Below are 16,882 nucleotides of genomic sequence, written 5' to 3'. Positions count from 1 at the left end.
CTGAATTATAGTTGAGAATGGTGTAGTTTTTCAACACCAATCGGAGCTATTAGGATGCTTGGAAGAACTTTGTCGAAAAGTCGTTGTGGGCTTTTAGCAGACAATTTAGATGAAATGCATTAACGATTATAAAACCTTAAAGTAGTCTATATGGTCTTTACTAAATAAAATGAAATAAATTTATGGTTGTATATATAAGAAATTTATTTAAACAAAAAAACATAAAAGTAGTCAACAATTACAATATATATTTGGTTTTTTAGCTGAGCAGTTTTAGTAACGGAAAACCGATGTTGGCAAATAAGCATTTCGTGGAACTTGTGGGTTGGCGCCGCCGACAGCTGTAGGGGCAGAAGCAAAGTTAAGAACGGGTGCAACACCACCATTAATGCTATGTGAGTTGCCAGCCAGTGAATCGTATTGGCCTTGGATGGCACGTTGAGCATTGGCTGCATCTTCTGCGGTACGATATTTGACAAAGTGAACTTCAGGTTTTTGCTGCTTGCCAGTGTTAAGGTTGTTTAGTTTGTTGGCCAAATCTCCGATGTCAGCCTGTTTGTTGAGAACATAGATGGCAGTCTGTTGTTGGGCAGCCTGTTTAGCCAGAGCAAGAGCGGCATTTTCAAGACCTTGATTTTCGGGACCCTTGATGAATATGACACGAAGAGCTTTCTTAACACTTTCGACCGCACGTTGAGCAGCATTGCTATCATTGAATTCACCTTCAGGAGCAGAGAATGAATAGAATTCCTTTTCATATCCAGCAACTGGAGCGGAATGGCTGGTAGCAGCATCATGGGATGCTGCTGCGGGAGCAAGACTACCTGATCCCGGTGAGAAAGAGAGCCCGCTGTCTGAGTGGGCCACAGGTTGATAGTTGTAACCCAATTTGTCGGCACATACCACACCAACCAAACATAAAACCTATCGAGTAAAATAAAAAACAAAGAATTACATTTAGTTAATGATGTAAAGGACATTTGACCTCCCATGTTGAAACTTACAATAAAAGCACGCATTTTGAGTTTAAGAAATTAACTATTTGAAGTGAATATCTGTTCTGACAATATTTCCCATAGTTACAACATCTTTTATTTATACCAAAGAATGGCTCTCCGAATGTCTACCTTCATGCCAGGTAAATATACTGGAGAATTACCTGCATGACCACCTACAAGTCACCGGATAACTAATTATCAACCCAACAAGTGGCCACTGCACAAATCTTCCATCTATGAAGTTCATACAACTTTGACCCTAACAGAGTCTTAACTTGTTTGGTAATTTATGCAGTCTCTAAACGATACGCTTTATAACTTACAACCTCCCTTTTTAAGTTGACTACCTTTCGTTGTAAACTTGTCATAACTGTTTTCTGTAAGAAATGCATGTATAATTTAATAAATTTTGGTTTCGTTTTCCAAATTAGCTATTTTTAGACAATTGATTGGTGTAAAAACCCCAAATGGCTCTTAAAACATTTTTGGTAATTAACATTTTTCGTGTATCTTGTTTTAGTCGATCTTTCTGCTATGTAGGTCAATATAAGTTTATTGAACTTACTTTTTTTTATTTATGTCATCAAGAATTCGGAAATCGGAATCTTCATTTTTGGTAAACAGCGGCGACATCAGTTAGTCTTTGTAGTCTGGCGCCAAACAAATTCTACGACAAGGTTAGATATGAATCTAATTCTTGTTTTTTGTTCTTCCTTTTGTGGAACAAGCAGACGGGTTGTTGTGTTTTGTTTCACTTTCGTTCAAGTTTTTGTTCGATACTGATAATCATGCTGGCGGGTTCTTTACTACTGGCATTAATTAACAATAATTATTAATTAAGTCTTCTTTTGTGTTGCAAACATTGGATCAAAGATAATCGATTTAAAATTGTTCTGTATGTGTCAGTACAGAACACAAATGGAAGACATTAGGTTTGTTTTTTGCCCTCCAACAATGTAATCATTCCAATTGTAAATATTTAAAATATTCAATTTAGATCCATCCATCCATGTTTGTTTGGGATACCGTAGTATTTTGTTGTTGCAAAAATCGTCAGGCTTAATCCCATTATTGTTGTTTTTATAAAACAACATTTGTTTATTAGTGGAGAACGATGGTAATGTTTACCAGGGGGTAAGGCAGGGAATACCTAGGTTTCGGAAAGAGCCACCAATCTTCATCAGTTCCCTTGTTTTTTGCCTGGGATATTCTCCCTAGAAGTAATTTAAAATAACTCCTATGACAAAAAACTTTTTTACCCTAGTGACGAGGTCGTAAGCTCAATAGAAGAAGAACCAAAGAATTATATAAAACTAACATTGTTTTGGAAAATCTTCTAAATTTTACAACCGCACTTATAAGCATTTACAACTTTCTTCACTTGTTATGCTTTCGTTTAAATTTACCAACTCGATCTGAATATGTCGGCCGGTCAGAATGCAGATGCGGTTCGAGAATGGATTGTATTGCTAAACTATTTCCTTTCCCGGTTTAGGGTATTTTGATAATTTTAGTGAAATTTGTAATAAATATATACACCATTCCAGATTTTAGTATAGACGCCCATATCACAGGATCAGTTATTTCATAATTATATGGTTTCTAAAGGTTCAATTAGGTGTGTCATAACCATAACCATACAGGGTGAGATGAAAAAACTGCAACCAACTTCAGACTGCTGTCCTTTCTAAGCCACTAGTCCGACAGTTGTTAGAATTATTCCAGTGACAGCTCATTATATTGCTTACAAACGTACAAAAGCATTCATTTCGCTTCATTTCCAGCGCACAATGGCCACCAAAATCTCCGGATACTAATCCGTTGGACTATTGTGTCTGTGGTATATTGGAAAGCAAGGTTGGCACTGAAAAATACCAAAGTGTCGATCACCTCAAGCAAGCGCTTCGCCGTGAATGGGCCAAAATACCGCAGAGCAACATTTGGGCAGCGTGATACGGTTTGATTGGCCGTTTGAAGGCCATAATTCATGCCAAAGGTGACCAATTCGAACAAATCTAAACTTATTTTAAAATTTCCGACATTTTTTGCTTTCATTCAATAAATTAAAAAAAAAAAAACAAGTTAAAAAGCTGTAAGTTCGGCCGGGCCGAACTTTGAATACCCTCCACCATTTGGAACGAATTTTGAAATAAAATCCTGAAAAAACTTCGGTAAAATTTTAAAAATACCGAATATTGCCGTTATATTGGTGCCTATACGACGTGGACTCACACAGGCATTATTTGTCATAAGTCATTACCAAATTCAAATTCGGAACTTGAAATAAACGCGAATAATGTAGCTAAAATCATCAAAGTATAGAATATAGGGAGGTACCGTTATATCGGAGCTGTGCGAAAACCAGAACCTGCGTAGACAATTTTTTTGTCATATTCTGTAGCATCCATTACGAACTTCAAATACGACATTCCAAACAACTTCGATGAGTATTGTACCTAAACTCGTCAAAATACCGAATATAGGGAGGTACTGCTATATGGGGCCTATACAAAGACCTGGGCCTGCATAGACATTTTTTTTTCACAGACTGGAGTTTCCATTGCGAACTCTAAATGCATAATTTGAAAAAATTTTGGTGAATAACGACGCTAAAATCACCAAAATACCGAATATCGGGAGGTACCGTTATATGGGGGTTATACGAAGACGTGGACCTGCAAAGACAATTTTCTGTCATAGGCTGTAGTATCCAATGCGAACTTCAAATACCAAATTTTTAACAATTCCGATTAATAATGTCACTAAAATCATCAAAATACTAAATATAGGGAGGTACAGTTATATGGGGGCTATACGAAGACGTGAACCTGCACAGACAATTTTCTGTCTTAGGCTGTAGTATCCATTTCGAACTTCAAATAGCAAATTTGAAACAATTCAGGTGAATAATGTCGCTAAAATCATCAAAATACGGAATGTCGGGAGGTACCGTTATATAGGGGCTATATGAAAACGTGAACCTACATGGCCCATTTACGAACTTAACCTGCCTACTGTAAAAATAAACCTGTGTGCAAAATTTTAGCCTTGTATCTCAATTCGTTCGAAAGATTTTAACAGACAGACGGATAGACAGACAGACGGACAGACAGACATACAGACAGACGGACATGGCTAAATCGACTTAGAATTTTACGCTGAATATATATACTTTGTTGGGTCTGACATGAGTATTTCGAGCAGTTACAAACGGAATGACAATGTTAATATACCCTCCATAGTATGGTGGAGGGTATAAAAATGTAAAAATTATGGCGTTTGACTTTGTTTCAGTATTTTTTTATCTAACCTGCATATGTCATAGTTAGGCAACTCATAACTCGAGAACGGCTGGACGGATATTTACAATTTACACGATGTCAGAATTACATTTGGCTGAAAATAATAAAATGTAAACAAATCACAATAAAAATGTGATTTTTTCCGTAATATATTCTGGTATTCTTTATTTTTGTCATAATTTTTATCGCATTCGATTTTTTCTGAATTTGACTTGTAATATTGAATTGCTTTACTTCTCAAAAATTAGAGATCGAACCCTGATATTTCGAATCTTTTTTTATTATTTTCAGAATATCTTGAGGAATTCGTTCGACTATTACGCCTATATTATTTGCACCGTATATTATAGTGTAGTAGGGGATTAAACGGCCCCGGTCGACTGTAGCTTTTGCTTACTTCTTTTTCCTTTTTTAAATAATTTAATAACAATCTTTGTGCAAGATTTCAATATCATTTCGTACTTCTCAATAGTAGGTATTTAAACGGTATATAACTTACAAGTTTTTCAAAACCATTTTCTTCTACAGCTTACATTAACCCTCCCCACCACCATCGATTTTAATGCCGACTTTCAAAAAGCTAAACTTTGTTGAAATATCACAAAAATTAAGAGAGAGCTACTTTCCGCATGTGCCAGTCTGACTCGTAGACAATTAGATTTAACTTGTAAACACTTACCCTGAAACTGATGTTTATTATAATGTATTTTGGATGTGATATGATTGTTCGAAATGTTGACCCTTTATAGAGGAATTACCGAATAATTAGGCCAATATTGTTCATATTTACATGAAATATATTGGTCAAATTGCTGACTTGTTTCGCATGTTATGACACATAAAATTATGTAAAATTGTGACCTCTTGGGAGAGGTATCAGAAAGAGTGGGCCAAAAATCCCCATATTCGTTTCAGATCTGGTGCTGGAAAAGATATTAAGATGTACTAATTTTAAGAGTAATATTATCAAAGATTTTACCAGTTGTGGGCGAAGTACCAGAAGGAGTGATCCGATCTGTATCATCAAAATCTGAGATTTGTGTTGTGATGTGTCCAGTTTAATATAATCGAATGTTTAAATTCCTGAAATGGAGTTAGGGTCTTAAACCATTATTTCTATAAAGCACGTTTTGGCGTATCAAATGATATCATTTTCTAAGTTATGATCTATTAGCCTTGTTGGAACACCATTCCCCCGTAGGAGGATGTATTAAGTTCGTCATTCCGTTTGTGACTCATCGAAAAAAGCATATATATTCTTTATCAGTTTCAAATTCTAAGTTGATAGCAATGCACATTTGTCTTTCCTTCTGTCCATTCTTCCTAATAACTCTAGAGTCTGAAGACCTTTTTGCAGCTTAGATTGTGAAAAGAGTTTTCTTTAAACTGCAGACAGTTCACGTTCGATTATGGGCTTTATTTATCATCTATATCGACTATTTTAGTATCAATCAATACAATTGAGAAGTTTGCAATGGGAACCAATGCCTCTGCAAGAATGTTTTTGAATATCTCCAATATAATTCCAACTCTCGTTATCCCGTATATCCTTGATGAGCTTTAGATGAGCTCAATTTTGCATGGGTGAGGATCAGAAGAAGTGGGTCTCATTAGCACATGTTTACACCTGGTCTATGCCTCGTACAAATATTAAATTTTGCAAATTTTCAAAATCATGCTATTTTTTATATGCTCATCTTTTGTGACGACGGTGCCAGAAAGAGCTACAAATTTGGACCTAGGAAGTTCTACTTTTCATGAGTCAAATTTACACCCAGATAACCAGACAGACTGCCGAATATCGCTAAATCGACTACAAATATTGAGAAACGATGACGCATTTAATGACATATAAAAGAGAAATTTTGGGTTGGGCCGAACGCTCTATACTAAAATAAATGAAAATTTTAATTTCGCTGGAAAATTTGATAAAATCACATAAAATTGGGGCTAATGTACTATTCAAAATTTATTATTTTAGAGTTGTTAATATACACAATAAGTAAACATTTTAGTCGAATTTCCATATCTCATAACTATCATTGCATTAGACGCTTTATTTACCATCGCTCTCACAAATGTTGTCTTGCAAAAAACAGTGGTCAACATTTATTATTGCATAAATAATAAAATGTATATAAATAACAATCAATTTTTTGCATATCATTTGTCCGTCACTCACTAATTAAGATAGCAAACAAACAAAATTAGAAACGACAAAAACTAACAACTACAATTGATCAGATTTATTTGTGTGGAAACAAAAATGCACATAAAATATTTCAAATGTTTAAAATATGAACTGTCAACTTTTTATAATAACAAAATATTAAAATAAAAATAAAAAACAAAATACATCAATGTACTATTCCGACAAAGACAAAACAAAAACAAACGGTCTGTGTTTGAAATTAGGCTAAAGAATTGTTTTCATAATTTTGGCCGTATAAAAGGCGTGCGCCACCGGCAGTGGATCAAACACAAACTAACATTCTTTCACAACAGTAGATCAGCTAAAAAATAGAATATGCGTGCCTTCATTGTTCTGTGCTTAGTGGCTGTGGCCTGTGCCGATAAATTGGGTTACAACTATCAACCAGTTGGTCATTCCTCATCCGGTTTGTCATTCACACCTGGTGGTGCTGCCAGCAATGTTGCTCCCTCCTACGACTCCGGTGTAAGCTCTTACGATGCTCAAGGCTCCAATGGTGCACCCTCTTTTGCTCCTCAAGCTGAACTCGAAAAGGAATTCTATACTTTCTCTGCCAACGATGCTGATTTCAATGATCCTGCCAGCTCTGACCAATTGGCCAATGCCGTGAAGAAAGGTCTCCGTGTCGTTTTCATCAAGGGTCCCGAAAACAATGGTTTGGAAGATGCTGCCTTGGCTTTGGCCAAACAAGCTGCCCAACAACAAACAGCCATCTATGTTCTCAACAAACAAGCTGACCTCGCCGATTTGGCCAACAAACTTAACAACCTCAACACCGGTAACAACAACAAACCCGAAGTTCACTTTGTCAAATACCGTACACCTGAAGATGCCGCCAATGCCCAACGTGCTATCCAAGGACAATACGATGCTTTGGGCGGTCCTTCTCGTAACATTGACGGTGGTGTTGCTCCATCCCTCAACTTTGCCTCCCAAGCCCCAGTTGCTCCCGCTGCAGCTCCCTCTGCTCCAGGTGCCAGCTATTTGCCTGCTTCCGTTTTGCGTCGCTTCCGTTTGTAAAATATTGAAACAGAAGATTGTTAAACGCCTTTGTTGTTATTTTTATTATTTGTGATCTAGTCAAATAAAATTATTGTTGAATTATTCGATAAAACAAGAGAACTATTTTGTGGGGAACAGCAGGGAGGACTATTTGCATGCAGCAAACACCACAATCCCTTACGCACTCTGATATAGAATTTGAGTTAACAGAACCAAACCCCATTTTTGTCATCAAATTTTCACACACGAAATTTTGAACTGTATCGGATACTTTACTCGTTTTATAGAGATATATGGATCATATTTTGGTATTTTCGAACACTTGTTGCGAAAATATCTATGATCATTAGATATAGAACACACAGATTGCAATGTGCAAATTTCAAATAGAGGGAAGCATTTTTAATCATTTGCCGTAGGTCAACTGAGAAATCACATCTTTATCCGAGATTTAATGTTGTCTAATTGGGACAACGAGAACTGAACATATCGCAATATTCTATTCGGAAAATATTGAAAAATGAGGTCGGGATAAAGCGATTGGAATTCCAAAACGTGCAAGAACTTATACCGCAACAGAAAGAAAATAGACTCAAAAGAGTTAAAGAGTTGCTTCGCGTGAACTCCCGAACTTGGTTTTCTCCGATGAGAAAACATTCATTGTCCACCAGTTTGTAAACAAACAAAATGATCGTGTTTACTTTCCAAATAGGTCAGATGTAAATGTGCACCTTCGGTTGGCTACCAGAACTCAAGCGCCGGCCATGGTAATGTTGTGAGCCGCCATAACAACCGATGGTCGCTCTCCGTTCGTATTAATCGACCGTGGCATCAAAATGAATGCCGAATATTATCGCGTAAATATTTGAGAGGCACGCAAACATTTTGGCCGCAGACCTTGGTCATTCCAACAGAACTCAGAACCATCGCACTCAGCACGCGCCTTTTTACAAAATGAGGTTCCTCGCTTCATTTCCAGCGCACAATGGCCACCAAAATCTCCAGATACACATCCATTGGAAAGCAAGGTTGGCTCTAAAAAATGCCAAAGTGTCATCAAAATACCGCAGAGCAACATTCGGGCAGCGTGTGACGGTTTCATTGACAGTCTGAAGGCCATAATTCGTGCCAAAGTTGACAAATGACAAATCTAAACTTTTTGTAAAATTTGATGCTATTTCCGACATTTTTTGCTTTCATTCAATAAAATTAAAAAAAAAATTAACATGTAAAAAACATTAAGTTCGCCCGGGTCGAACGTTTCCTTATGTTTCCTTCACTCTAAGGTAAAGTGTATACCTTAGAGTGAAGGAAACATTAGAACCCATTATGACCCACAAATTCCAATTTTTAGACATATTTATGGGAAAGTGTGGCAAAAATCATAGGAATACCGAATAAGGGGATGTACCGCTATATGGGCCTTTTCGCCACCGGAGCTAGAACACATTATGACCAACTTTTAGACAAATCCGTGATAAAATGTGGCAGAAACCATGAAAATACCGAATATCGGGAGGTACCGTTATATGGGGGCTATCCCAAATCGTGGACCTATACATGCAATGTTCCGCCACACGAACTAGGACTCATTACGAACTACAAATACCAATTTTTAGACAAATCCTTGAAAAAATGTGGTAAAAATCATCAAAATACCGAATATTGGGAGGTACCGTTATTCAAGGACTATACCAAAACTTGGACCGACATATCCCATTTTCAATACCAACCATTCTAGACACAACACAAATTGTTCTGCTAAATTTTGACGCTCTACGTCAAATAATTTAGGCTGTAGACAGACAGACAGACGGACATCGTTAAATCAACTTAGAATTTTATGCTGATTATGAATATAAACGGAATGACAAAGTTAATATACCCTAAGCTAAGCTCGAGCTAAAAATTGCCTATGAAGAATAGAAGACCCCTATTCCCGTAAAGCAAACCCAGGTCGTTCAGATGAAAAAGGGCAGCTGGAGACAAATGCTTCCGCGCTCGAAGCTGGTTCGCATCCTCGAAGCACCTTAATATACCCTCAACGATGCTATTCGTTGCTATCTTTTCTCCCTATCGTAGATCCACTTAAAAGAATGGGCTCTATAGGTGTCATCTGCGGAGGCCCAGACAAGTGGAGAGTAGTTTTCTTAGATTTTCGAACCTATAAAGTATCTATAATCTTGATCAGAGTAGAATTAGAAGACAATTCAGTCAGTCATAAAAATAAATCAATATTCTTTAATTTCCACTTATACGAAGAGTGATTCCCATATCGATTTTTTTTATAATTTAGCTACGTCGGATAGGATGTTTAATCAGATAATGTTGTTTAAATAAATAAATGTAAATATTAAATTTACAATCTTTAACTTCTTTCATTATAAACATTTTATTTATTATTAATGATATTATCCCAAAAAATAAACATCTAATATATATTTTTTAATTATATCCAGTAAGGAAAGCTCAAAACTTGGGCGGGGCCGACTATATGATACCCTACACCACTATGCATATTTAGTAGAGCTCTCGCAAAGGAAATGATTATAGTGCACTTTCTGAGTTCTATGAGATATCTGGTACAAAATATCATTATGGTAGAGTGCTTATTCCGAAAGTTGGAGATTTAAACACAAAATCGGATGAAACATATATATGGGAGGAAATTTGAAATTCTTGCTTCTATGCTAAACTCGACTGAATTGCGAAAGTTCACTCCATTTGGGCTAATATTAGCCATTTGGTGCACAATAAACATAAAATGATATAATCATATATATGGGAGCTATATCCAAATCTGAGCCGATCTTTATAACATTGAAAACAGCTATTTCTGGGCTGTATCTGATATCTGGTACCAAATATTTTTCTTGTATCGAGCATTTTACGAATTTGAGGAACTTAAACACCAAATCAAATGAAACATATATATGGGAGCTTTAGCTATATCTGAACCGATTTGCATCAAATTTAAAGTACTTATTTCTATACTAAATTAGGTCGGAAGTGATAAAATTCACACTATTTGGACTGATATTATCCATTTGGTGCACAAGAAACCTAAAATCGAATGAAACATATATAAGAAAGCTATAGCTATATCTGAACCGATTTTCCCCAAATTTGAAGTACATGCTTGTAAGCTGAATTCGGTAGGAAATGCCAAAATTCACTCTATTTGGACTGATATTAGTCATTTGGGCCATAATAAACCTGAAATCGGTCAAAGATACATATGGGAGCTATATCTAAATTTTTACCGATTATCTCCAATTTCAATAGAGTTCGTCCTTGTGCCATACAAATGTTATTTGGAAAATTTCATCTCAATCGAATAATAAATGCGACCTGCATTTTGTTTACAAAAATACGTGGACAGACGGACGGACGGACATGCATACATCGACTCAAAATGTGATTCTATGCTGATCACCAAAAGGTCAATGGGTCTATCTCGTTTCCTTCTACATGTTACAAACAAATGCACAAAGACGTAATACCCTTACTCCTTGGTGTAGGGTATAAAAATGATGATTTCATTTTTCGGTTTGCACAGTGTAATTAGTAGCACCTTTATAATTGAAATGTATTGCCACCAAACTGCATCAGTTTGTCGTTAAAAATTATAATAAAAACACAAAAATATTCGTAAAAAATTAACAACAGATTTTTATTAGTCTATATCCTACGACAACAATTCAATTTCCAACAAATCTTTGGTCTATGCTTCTTACAAACGGAAGCGACGCAAAACGGAAGCAGGCAAATAGCTGGCACCTGGAGCAGAGGGAGCTGCAGCGGGAGCAACTGGGGCTTGGGAGGCAAAGTTGAGGGATGGAGCAACACCACCGTCAATGTTACGAGAAGGACCGCCCAAAGCATCGTATTGACCTTGGATAGCACGTTGGGCATTGGCGGCATCTTCAGGAGTACGGTATTTGACAAAGTGAACTTCGGGTTTGTTGTTGTTACCGGTGTTGATGTTGTTAAGTTTGTTAGCCAAATCGGCGAGGTCAGCTTGTTTGTTGAGAACATAGATGGCTGTTTGTTGTTGGGCAGCTTGTTTGGCCAAAGCCAAGGCGGCATCTTCCAAACCATTGTTTTCGGGACCTTTGATGAACACGACACGAAGACCCTTCTTCAAACTGTTGGCATATTGGTCAGAGCTGGCGGGTTCATTGAAATCAGCATCGTTGGCAGAGAAAGTGTAGAATTCCTTTTCGAGTTCAGCTTGAGGAGCAAAAGAGGGTGCACCATTGGAGCCTTGGGCATCGTACGAGCTTACACCGGAATCGTAGGAGGGAGCAACATTGCTGGCAGCACCACCAGGTGTGAATGACAAACCGGATGAGGAGTGACCAACTGGTTGATAGTTGTAACCCAATTTATCGGCACAGGCCACAGCCACTAAGCACAAAACAATAAAGGCACGCATATTTGTTTTGGATTGCTATACAATCTAGATGATCTTGAGATGGAAGTATGTTCGATTCTGTTTGATCAGCAGTTGCTACGGTATGTCTTTTATATTGATGGAAAAAATTGTTCATCGCAAGAACATTTGTGAAAATCTCTTTTGTTGTTTCTACATACATATGTATGCACATAGGCGGAATAGAATAAAATTTTGAATTTTTATTTCATAATTTTTTTTTTTTTTGTATTAATGGTCGGCTTTTTATTTTCATAAGAAATTCAAAATTTTTAGTGGCTTATTTGCAAAACAACAATGGTTCCTATCCAAATCGTGATGTCTTTTTGTTTGTTGTCTTAATTAAAATCGAGTGAGTTAGAGACCAAATAATATGCAAAATTAGATTGTTATTTATAAACGTTTTGTTTTTCTTTTTGTTTATACACAATAAGAGGCTTTGCATATATAATGCAGTTATTTCTACATTGAACTATTGTTGTTATCAATATTGAGATTATTTGCTTTCCGAATTTCGGCAAAAACAATTCATATCGCATCTGGAATGAGGAAGTAAAGGTGATTCTGTTGGGGGTGTATCAACGTACATAAAATCCGTTTTCTTTTATTAACTTTTTAAAACTTGTTAGTTTAACTTATATTTTAGTTCTAAATATAGTCTAATTATGGCTTGTTTATTTTAATTTATTTGACGATCTAATGTCAAAAACTAGAGAAAACAAGAAAATGCAGTTAACCAAATCAAATAACAAACAAATAAGGCATTAACCTCGGCCGACCTTTAGAATAGAATATCTTAAAGTACCGACCGAGTATGGTATTTGATCGAGTGTCTACACGACGTCGTGGACGTGCATAGCAACTGTTGTCATAAGCCATTACAATATTTAAATCCAAAACTGAAAAATCGGTGAATAATGTAGCTAAAATCATTAAAATAGCGAATATAGGGAGGTACCGTTATATGGGGGCTATACGAAGACGGAGACCTGCACAGAAAATTTCCTGTCATAGGCTGTAGTATCCATTACGAACTTCAAATACCAAATTTGAAACAATTCCGGTGAATATGCCGATACCGAATATCGGGAAGTACGGTTATATGGGGTAGGCTGTATTATCCATTACGAACTTCAAAAACAATATTTGAAACAGTCCCGGTGAATATGTTGCTAAAATCATCAAAATACTGAACGGAATGTACCGTTTTATGTGGGCAATTCGAAGACGTGGACCTGTGCGAACAATTTTCAGTCATAGGCTGTAGCATCCATTACGAGCTTCAAAAGCAATATTTGAAACAATCCAGGTGAATATGTCGCTAAAATCATCAAAATGCCGAAAATAGGGAAACAATTCGGGTGAATAACGTCGTAAAATCATCAAAATACCGAATATCGGGACCGTTTTATGTGGGCTATACGAAGACGTAGACCTGCACAAACAATATTCTGTCATAGGCTGTAGTATTCATTAAACTTCAAATTCTAAATTTGAAACAATTCCGATGAATAATCTCGCTAAAATCATCAAAATACCGAAAATAGAGAGGTGCCATTATATGGGGGCCATAGCAAAACGTGGACCTACATGGCCCATTTTCAATGCCAAAAGTCCTTCCTGCAGACATTTAAGTAAAATTTTATCAACCTATTTCATTTCGTTCGGAAGCTATAGTGATTTGCACAGACGTCCGGCATCGCTAAATCGACAGAGAATTTTGGCATACTATGGTAGAGGGTACAGAAAAATATTTTGACAAAAAAAAAAAAACTCGAAAATATTTTCAATTTTCGGTGTACCTTAAGTTATCCTATAATTAAAAAAGAATGATTGTGACTCACAGTGTAATAAGACATCGGTCTCCCCATGGCAAAAAAATATATTTTCAATAAATCTTCTGACGATTTTTAATTACAGTATCATCCCATTATGATTCTAAATATTCTTCTGGGTCACAAAAAATGCAAATTATCATTTCAACTCATTGGATAGATATAGGAAGTATTAAATAGGTTCGCAAAATGCAATGCTTAAAACATAATTAAAAGCTATAATTAATAATTGTGTGTCTCAAGAAAACAAAACGTTTTTTCAATACTGACCACATCTAACAATTTCGTCATGATTCTATTGTTTACGTCAGGCATTTGTTTTTTTTTTTCTTCCTTTCTTTGTATGAACAAAATTGACCTTACTATCTAATATCTAAAGAAACCACTAATAAAACTGAGTCATCATCGATCGCTGTTAGATTTCGCGCTGACGATCGATTTGGCATGTTGTGGTCTTACTTTGTGATAATTGGACATTATGGTTACCTGTCGGATTAACATTGAAATTAAATGCTTTGTCGTCGAGCGTATAATTTTTGGCGCCAGACATAAAAGCGAAAATAAATCTCTGGTAATTAATAAAATTGCCAATTCAGAAAAACATTTGTAGTGATTAAAAAATTGACCGCATTTATTATTTTGTTGTGATTAAAATCTGGTCGCATTTTTAATTTTATTTAATACAGTTTGTTGAAACATAATAAAATAACAAACTCGAATAGTTTAGTCATCAATCTTTCTAGTCATAGAAACCCAATTACCAATATATTTTTAAGAAAATTTTAATTAATACTTATTTTTAAATCACATTTAATAACAATGTAGTACCTACAGAATTTTTATATGTAATTCGAAAAAATCCGTTGTAATTTGATTCTTTAATTGATAGGGTAAGTGTGCCTAAGTTCGGCATGTCCCAGTAGTCGGCACTTCTTATTTTTAAGCCCAAATAAATGAAACTATTATAAATAAATGTATTTTGTTTACTTCAAATAAATTGTCAGCTATCTTTGTGTACAATTTCGGTAAGAAAAGATGATTTATTCTAATAAAAATTAAATTTTTGTCTGTGAAGATCCTCAACAATTCATATTCTTAAGAAAAGTACAATAAAGACGTCGAATCAGTTTAACTTAACAAAAATATTATATTTTAATGAATTAATTTATTATCATTATTAATTATTCTTACAAAAAAATTGGTATGCCGACTGTTGGAACATACCATACCGACAATTAGCAAGTGGTGCCGACTACTGGCAAAAAAGCATTGTTTTAATAAAACTACAAATTTATGAAATTTAATAAAAAGTCTCTTCGATTCTGAATAAATTAACTTTGTAATAATTAAAAAGCTCCACTCAGAATGGTGAGCAATTAAAACGCGAAAATCCTAAAAGTACCGACTACTGGTACACTTACCCTATTTCTCAATTAACATTTGTGAGTTTCCTATCAAATTTCAATTTGTAAAATTCGAACTACATTAATTTGGATTTCGAATTTATTCATTTGTAATCACAACTATATATTAATAATATTTTTCTTATTATTTTCACATAATACTTGCTGGCCCGGTCTGCGTTGCCGCCACGTAGTTTTAGTCTTTAATACATTTTAAATAATGACTCGACTATTTAAAAATAACAGTATATGTGTTTATAATAACTCCACGCTAGATCTCTGCTCAATTTTTATACCGTACACCACATAGTGCATTTGTTTGTAACATGGTGAAGAAAGCGATATAAACCCATAGTTACAGCCGATGGTCGCTCTCCGCTCGTATTGTGCTCTCCGAATAATTTCAGAATATTATCGCGAAAATTTTCTGGAGGGTGTATTAAAGCCTTGGGCATGCAGACATTTTGGCTGCAGACCTGGGATATTCCAACAAGACTCAGCACCATCGAACTCAGCAAGCGCCACCCAAGAGTGGTTACAACATGAGGTTCTTCAATTCATTTCCAGCGCACAATGGCCACCAAAATCTCCTGACACCAATCCGTTGGACTATTGTGTCTCGAGTAATTTGGAAAGCAAGGTTGGCACTAAAAAATACCAATGTGTCGATCACCTCAAGCAAGCGCTTCGCCGGGAATGTGCCAAAATACCGCAGAGCAACATTCGGGCAGCGTGTGACGTTTTCATTGGCCGTTTAAAGACCATAATTCGTGCCAAAGGCTATCAATTGGAAAAAATCTAAACTCATTCTAAAATTTGTTGCTCTTTCCGACATTTTTTGCTTGCATTCAATACCATTTAAAAAAATATAAAAATTATGGCGTTTGACTTTGTTGCAGTTTTTTTATCTCACCCTGTATCTTCAACCGATTTCGTGTTAGTTGTGCACCAATAACCAATATCACTCCAAATGACCTGAATTTTGGCATATTCGACCGAAACTAGTCTAGAATCAAGTACATCGAATTCGGAGAAAAAATCGGTTCAGATATAGCTTTATAGCTCCCATATATATGACTCATCCGATTTCGTGTTTAAGTCCTTCAAATTCGTAATATGCATTCGACAACAATGATATTTGGTACCAGATATATTTTAAAGCTCGGAAATACCTTTGCCAAATTTCATCGAGAACGGCTAAGATTTGGATATAGCTTCTATATATATCCTAATCCGATTTCGGGTTTATTGTGCAAATAATGGCTAATATCAGCCCAAATGGAGTGAATTTTGGGACGTACGTTTCCATTTTGTGCAACTCGGCTGCGATATATATTTTTTTAATATAATATTTCTCCAAGTGATATCATGCACCCAATTTCTGCTCTAAAGACAAATGTTGATAGTTGGTATGATCTACTTCTAAAAAATTATTTTTTTACGGGAGCTATACTAAATATGCATAGTGATGTATGGTATCATATAGTCAGCCCGCCCGACTTGTGACTTTTCCCTACTGCTTAGTATTGTACAGAGCTTAACAAATTTGTTCGAAGAAGATCGTGCGGTGCTGTATTTAGTTTTGACTGCCTCAAAAATAAGGGTAGAAAGATTTCAGAATAGTCAAAGCTAATTACTCTTTCACATCCATTACCATAGCACCTCAAATTATATTGTTATATGGGAACTATACCA

The 16,882-nt window shown here is 35.7% G+C and overlaps 3 protein-coding genes across 3 annotated transcripts; 1 reads left to right on the top strand and 2 right to left on the bottom strand.

The window, feature by feature from the left end:
• Window positions 1-206: 206 nt before the first annotated feature.
• LOC101891029 (uncharacterized) lies at window positions 207-1,058 on the bottom strand. Its single transcript, XM_005189661.3, has 2 exons — window positions 1,005-1,058; window positions 207-924 (listed from the first exon to the last, which is right to left on the bottom strand). Exons 1-2 carry the CDS (start codon window positions 1,017-1,019, stop codon window positions 274-276), a joined length of 666 nt encoding a protein of 221 aa, XP_005189718.2. The 5' UTR covers window positions 1,020-1,058; the 3' UTR covers window positions 207-273.
• Window positions 1,059-6,655: 5,597 nt separating this feature from the next.
• LOC101901049 (uncharacterized) lies at window positions 6,656-7,602 on the top strand. The gene has a single exon (XM_005189966.3). The coding sequence runs from the start codon at window positions 6,828-6,830 to the stop codon at window positions 7,530-7,532; it is 705 nt and encodes a 234-aa protein (XP_005190023.1). The 5' UTR covers window positions 6,656-6,827; the 3' UTR covers window positions 7,533-7,602.
• Window positions 7,603-11,241: 3,639 nt separating this feature from the next.
• On the bottom strand, window positions 11,242-11,996 carry LOC101901218 (uncharacterized). The gene has a single exon (XM_005189967.4). The coding sequence runs from the start codon at window positions 11,950-11,952 to the stop codon at window positions 11,248-11,250; it is 705 nt and encodes a 234-aa protein (XP_005190024.2). The 5' UTR covers window positions 11,953-11,996; the 3' UTR covers window positions 11,242-11,247.
• Window positions 11,997-16,882: the final 4,886 nt, after the last annotated feature.

The sequence above is a fragment of the Musca domestica genome, unplaced genomic scaffold, assembly GCF_030504385.1.
Source record: "Musca domestica strain aabys unplaced genomic scaffold, Musca_domestica.polishedcontigs.V.1.1 56, whole genome shotgun sequence".
In the NCBI taxonomy this organism is placed as follows: Eukaryota; Metazoa; Arthropoda; class Insecta; order Diptera; family Muscidae; genus Musca; species Musca domestica.
Note: the sequence above shows the minus strand (reverse complement) of the source record. Positions and strands in the feature narration are given on the sequence as shown.